Source organism: Piliocolobus tephrosceles, chromosome 13, assembly GCF_002776525.5.
Source record: "Piliocolobus tephrosceles isolate RC106 chromosome 13, ASM277652v3, whole genome shotgun sequence".
Taxonomy (NCBI): Eukaryota; Metazoa; Chordata; class Mammalia; order Primates; family Cercopithecidae; genus Piliocolobus; species Piliocolobus tephrosceles.
The window spans coordinates 4,459,322-4,465,834 of NC_045446.1; the positions used below are offsets into that span (position 1 = coordinate 4,459,322).

At 54.9% G+C, this 6,513-nt stretch overlaps 1 protein-coding gene across 1 annotated transcript in view; it reads right to left on the minus strand.

Annotated features, from left to right (window-relative positions):
• Nucleotides 1-3,139, minus strand: part of ANO1 (anoctamin 1) — a 200,898-nt gene extending 197,759 nt beyond the window's left edge. The window contains exon 1 of the mRNA XM_026448734.1: nt 2,674-3,139. Coding sequence (XP_026304519.1) covers nt 2,674-2,731 — 58 coding nt within the window. The 5' untranslated portion in view covers nt 2,732-3,139. The remainder of the gene's footprint in view (nt 1-2,673) is intronic.
• Nucleotides 3,140-6,513: the final 3,374 nt, after the last annotated feature.

Here is a 6,513-nt window from a genome sequence, read left to right on the forward strand (position 1 = left end):
TGATTTCCAAGAGAAGGGGATATCCCAGTTGGGTTTTGAGGGTTGCACAGGAGTGAGTTGGGCAGACATGTCCCAGTGGAGGGATGCTGCAGACCTCACCCTAACTCCACCCGTCTTTGTGGGAGGTTCAGACCACAAGCATGTAAATAAACAGCTTATTAAAGAATAATGAAGGAGCTGCGAGGAAGGCAGAATGGGAGGGGGCATCTGTGCCAATCAATTGCTCCCTGGGAGCGTGGGCTTGTGGCTTTGCAGGGGGGTGAGAATGAGCAGGTTACAGGATCAGTTACAGAGCACTGGGTGTGACTTCACATCTGGGTCATATGGATGAAGCTTGCAGTGATGACGCTGATGACAATGACAACAATACTCACTTATGCACAGAACAGAGTCAGGCACCTTGGAAAGGCTATAGACTCAAATCGTTTTCACAGCCACCCTCTGAACTTTACAGATAAGGCACAGAGTGGTTAAGCAAGTTGGCCAAGGGCACAGGGCTGCAGGCAGCAAAGCTAGGATTGAGACCTGGGAAGCTGGCTCTGGAATTGGGGCTCTCTGTACTTCACAAGTGCTTCCCATCTCTGGGTCTGGGTGCTGGTGGCAGGAAAAAGGGGGAACCCAGACCTCTTTCTGTTCTCCAACTTTATGGCTTTTAAATTTCCTATTTATGGGTGAAGTCACTGACAGCCTCCAGGTGTAAATGGCATGGACAGAGCGAGAGTGGCGTGGTGCTGTGAGGCTTTCCGTGGAATTTCTTCATGCCTGCTGTGGTGGAATGATATATCTGACAGCAAACCCGAGAACTGAGGCTGGGACACCCTTCCTGGAGTTTTACTCCTGACACTGCTGCTATCCAGGGCAGGGGGAAGGGGACACAGTTCCAGCCCTCACACAGCTGAGGTGCAGCGGGGACGACAGGAAAGGCCTGCTCTCCAGGAGTGGAGGCTGAGGCCGTCATCCGTCCATGATTACAGCTCAGATCCCATCAGCTGAATCCTCCAGTAAGGAACGCTCCAGGTCCTCACGTCTGAGATATGACCCATGCCCAAATGTAAACCCTATAAAGGCCAAAACACAGGCCTCCAGTAAACCCTTGTGCACAGGGAACAGTTTCTTCAAGATGTCCTAGATGCATTGCTGGGTGATTCTGCCTGGGGTGGGGAAAGGGAGAGGCAGTGGCCTCACAGCAGCTGGACTCAGACATCCTGGGTTCTAGTCTTTGTTTGTTTGTTTGTTTTGTTTTTTTTTGAGACATGGTCTTGCTCCGTTACCCAGGCTGGAGTGCAGTGGCATGATCTCGGCACACCACAGGCTCAAGAGGTCCTCCTGCCTCTGCCCCCCAAGTAGCCTGGGAACAACAGGCCTCAGTTCTAGTCTTGGTGCCATCAGTTACTGGCTGTGTGGCCTCAGTTTCTTTGTCTGCACAATGGGGATGATCATGCACCCCTTTACAGGGTAGCGCTGAGGATAAATGTGTGAAGCATTTGAATCAGTGCCTGGAACTTGGTGGGATGGTCATACACAGTCAGCTGGGGCTGTGTTTTCAGTGGATCACAGAACGGATCATTTCTACATAGGAGCTTGAGGAAGCCTCTCAGGAAGGCAGGACAGCCTGGCTGCACACGAACAGGCCCTGGTGACCCACTTCAGTGCCCAGGTTTTTTGCCTGCTCTGGCTGGAAGGGCCCCTTTCTCTTTCTTCTGGGCCTTTAATTTGATGAGTGTCCAGTGTCACTTCTAGAAGGAAGCCAAACCCGGCTGTTTGAAAGGCACGCATCAGAGTAAGTTTCTCCATGGGAATTGGAAAAGAAGGAAAGTCAGGGAAGGGAGGGAGGAAGAATAAAAGGAGGGCTTCCCATGCTATAGTTAGCAGTCCTGGGTTGGCGGTGGCATCCTGAATGCAGGGCACTGCCTCCTAACCAGGGCTTCAGAAGGGCAGAGCTCAGCGTGTAATTAACTAAAACCCACTGCACACTGGAGCCCCCTTGTCACTGGCCCACTCTTAGGTTTATTTAATAACCTCTGAACTGGGAGGGGAAAATCGTCCAGGAAACAGGGCTTGGGTCATTTATTTTAAAATTATTGGTACAAAAATATCCTGGGTGGCGATTTATGTGCAGCCAGGGGGGAGGAAATCAGGGACTCGTCCAGGCCTCATTTGTCTCCGGTTAAGTTCCTCCCAGTTTCCATTATGATTTCGAGTCATAGTAGTGACTTTATATCGCAAATAAATCTCCAGAATAGCACGGAAATATTATGTGTATTAATAGCTCCTGCAAAAACATCCGAAAACCTCGCATCCGCTGCAAGACGCTCCCCCGGGATTGGGAACAGCCCAGCCGGCCTAGCAGATGCCTCCCAAGGGGCCGCGCAGGGGCCCCTGTCGGGCGGCGCCCCCAGCCCCAGCCCAGCCCCAGGGCTCTGTCTGTCGTCTGTTTGTCTGTCAGTGCCCCTGCGACCTGTGACCGACACAGCCCCTCCCCTCTCGCCTTTACCGGGAGCAGCGTGGGGAGGACTGTCCCCGCCACCAGAGGTGGGGGTCCCTGTCTCCTGCTCCTCGTGCGCCCCCGAGTCCTCCGCAAGCCACTGTCTGTGGGGCGTCCCAGATCCACTGCGGCCGCGCTGGCGGTCCCTCACCCCCCGCCCCACACCCCGTGCCGCCCTGGATACTCACGGGCTGTGGGGGCTTCCTTGGGGGGCAGCCCCTCCAGGCCAATGTCGCCCTCCTGCATGGCACGTTCGCTGCGCGGCTCCGGTGCACCCGAGACCCTGCCAGTCCAGAATAGGGAGCGACGAAGTCACCCCTGGAGGTCTGCGGCGGCTCTGGGGGGCAAGGTCCAAGCCCAGCTCGGAAGGGGACAGTCCCCTCTCTCCTCCCCAGAGGCAGTAGCGAAGCCGCGCGTGCTGGAGTCAAACTTGGTTGCCCTTGCGCACAGCCGCGCCGCTCCTCCCCCTTGGCTTTTTGGTCTGGGGGTCCCGGCAGACCTCCCCGCCCCCCGGGAGTTACCTGCGGACACCGCCCTCGCCCCGCCCCGCCCCGCGCTCCCCAGACGCCCAGCGAGCAGCGCCAGATGCTGCAGAGGAGCAGCGGCTGGTCCCCAGGTCCCGGCCCGCCCCCGGCCTCCCGCTGCGCGGGGCGCGTCTCCACCGCTCCCAGACCGTCTTATCAGTTGGGGCGGGTAGTGGGGCCCCGAGCGGCCCTGCGAGGTGCGCCCCCACCCAGGGCCCCAGGGAAGGGGTGTTGACTACGGGAGGGAGACCTGAGCCAATCCCCCAGAGACGGGCGCAGCCCTGGGCGCGGGGCGGTTCGGTAAGTGACCCTGGTTCCCGCATCAGGAGAGCGCGCTGGCCCCCTCCCTCAGGGGACAGGACCCCGACGAATCACTGTCAATTTGTCACACCAGGAGGCTGAAGCCCAGGGATGGAAAGGAGAGCTGGAGGTTACAGGGCAGTAGGGGCCTGAACTTGAATCCAGAAATTCGCCTCTGCCCACCCCCCTCCTTGGGCTCCCTCCCGCAAGCCACAGCCTGTGCAGAATGTGGGAATCTGGATAAAGCCAGAGGGGTTTCAAAGTGGGGGAATGTCCTGTTATGTGAAGATTCCAGTTAACTGAGGCTAAGAGGACTGGAATCCGGGGTGCATCCGGGGACCAGGCAGGGCCTCTGATGCACAGCCTGTCCCCGACCCTTCCTCTTCCCCGCCTCATGGGCTCAGGGCAGGAAGCCGGGGTTGCCCCTCTCCAACCCCTTGGGGTTCAGAAACCAAGGTCTAGCCAATTCAGCATCCTCAGAGACAGCAGCGATGTGGGCACCACGGATGGCGTGGAGAACTGCAGTGCCGGCGCCTCCTTGTGTACCCACAAACCTCACACCCCTGACATCTCCAGATAAATACCATAAATTCTCAGGCAGAACTACCATAAACAGAATGCTAAGTGGCTCCCTGACCACAGGAGAGGCCGTGGGGGACAGGGCAGTTGCCTCACCTTTTGAAATGTCATCTGACAATTTCTGCACCCCAAGGGAGGAGCTGGCTTGGTGCTGAGGACCAGCCCATGCCAGGGACCCGTGGATCACTTGCCAAGGTAACACTTCACCTGGTGCCCAGCTTTGGCTGCACCCTGAGGGAAACAGACGGGGCTACCCCTGGAGGAGGGATCAGATCCCTGGAGGACAGATCACATCCCGGTGGAAGGGATCTGGATGGAGGAGGAGCTGTCCTCCTCCCCACCAGGCCTGCTGGGATTGGTACCCTAGGGCACTGCCCCAGTAGGAAAACACTTGCTCTTGAAGCAGCAAACCCACAAAGCAGTGTTTCCTGCTGGGTCTCCTTCCCTGCCCCAACCTCAGTGCTGTACTGTATAAGAAGAGAGGCAAGGTTCCTTCCTTACAATGAGTCTGAAAGAAAGGTGACCTGCCATTCTCCTTAGCAATGATCTGGTTTCAGTCTGGACTCAGAAATTGGAAGACAGGCACTCAGTGGGATTTTATTCTCCGTGGGCGGCAGGCTCACCCCTAGGAGATCATGCCAAGAAGCCCTGGGATGTGTGCCCCAGGAGGGCAAAAGAGGATGGATGGAAATCAGAGCTGTCCTGGACCCTTGCAGAGGTTACATTCATTTCACAGAACTTTTCCATCTGACCATTGTGCAGAAGTCGAGATAAAAACTCATTTTTCTTGGAAGGGTCTGATAGCCAATGTGATACATAGCAATTGCTCAGTTATGTAAATACACAGAGAAAATTTTAGAATTCTTACCCTTGGAATGATGAACTATAAACCAAAAAGGCTCAGGGGGTGAAAAAAATGTAAATACGAACTGGGACTATTTTTAACTGTCATTGTTTACCTTTTTGGGGCAGGGATGGACTATTGTATATTTAGCCAGATTTAAAATGCACACATTATTTAATGCATGATTATTAGCAGAAATACTTTAAACAGCCATTAATAGATGTTGATTCATTCCGATTGAAGCCCTTTTTCTTCTTTTCATTTTCTTGCCTCCAATTAAGTTGCGTTCGGATGAAACCCTTCAGCTGTGGCCAACATATGCAAAAATGCCAGTGGAAGACCCAGACGTTTAAAAATGATATTTTAGTAAATACCTGAACCAGCTCATTTTTAAAAAGATTGCTCTCAGCTGCTATTTTGGTAAGTGTCATCATGTGATAGTGATGCCAGGCTGGGGAAGGCTGGGCTGCCCATGTGGCCCGCAGGAGAGGGTGGCCCGGAATAGGATCACCCAGAAAGCAGCACCCGGAGCCCCCCGCTTATTTTCCAGGGAACCCCATGCTGCAGACCCTCTGAAGCTGAGGGCCTCCCCGACACTCTGGGGCATGCCAGGAAGATATTTATGTCAACAGCAGAGTGGGGCCAGTGCACTGGCTCGGGGAGGTGGCGTGCCTGTCATTACAACACACAGCCGTCATTACGGAATACAGTAATCACACAGCACAATGCTTGTAATTACAGAAAAATGGTTTCCCTTTTTGGCGAGGCGGTGAGGGAGGGAGAGAAGGCAGCTCTTGGTGAGGCCAGTACTGGTACTCATCCCCTGAATTGGGCCGGGTTTAAAATAGGCTTTGTAGGGTGAGGGCTTGGGACTGGCTTGAGGGTAGGCACAGCCCTACCCCAAGCCGGGGCATGATCAGATGCTGGGGCCTTGCAGGGACTCTGATCTTGCTGTGGTTTCATCAAGGCCACCAGCACCAGCATCCAGGTCTCCTCTGCTCCCCAGCGCTGCTGGGTCTTAGCAGATGTCAGCTCAGAGCTGACTCGGCCCACAGGCACACCACCTGCAACCACACCCCTTCCGTGCATCCCCCTGTGAATTTCTCCTTTCCTCAGTGACCTTCTCTGGACCCTCAGATGACTCAGTACAGGCCAGATTGTCACCCACACCCTGCCCCCACTGTCACTCGTCATCAGAACACATGCAAGGTCACAGGTCATTTAAATGCTGATTTCTCATAATCTCGGGAAGTCTGTTTTCAGTTCGGCTTGGCTCTTTGAATGCCTGCCGTGGGCAGAGCCCTATCTCAGGTTGGCAGGGTGATGGGAGGCGCAAAGGTGAGCAAAACAAAGCCCCAGCCCTCGAGGTCCAGCCTCCAGCCTGGAGGAGTGAGCAAGGTGGTGCAGAAGCTGAGCCTACGGCCTCTGCAGCCTAACAGACTCAGTCCCATCTCGAACAAGTTTCTTCTCAGCACCTGGGTTTGTGCATCTGTAAAATGGGTCTTGGCAACAGGTTGGAATTCTGTAGGGAGAGGACAAGAATTCAGTTTCTAGTCCAAAACTTGATGCACTGTAGGGTCTAGAGGGCATTTTTTCCATCATCTTCATCCCCGTCAGATAGGGCAACGTGGTAGACCGCTGAAAGGCAGGTGGAGGCTGCTCCCAGAAGAGCAGATCGGAGCTCTTGGTGGGCCCTGTCCTGGGGTGATCTGAGAGTGGGTGGGTTTTTCCAGGTGGAGGGTGACTTTTAGGGGGTTCTGGCAAAAGCCTGGGTGGAGGTA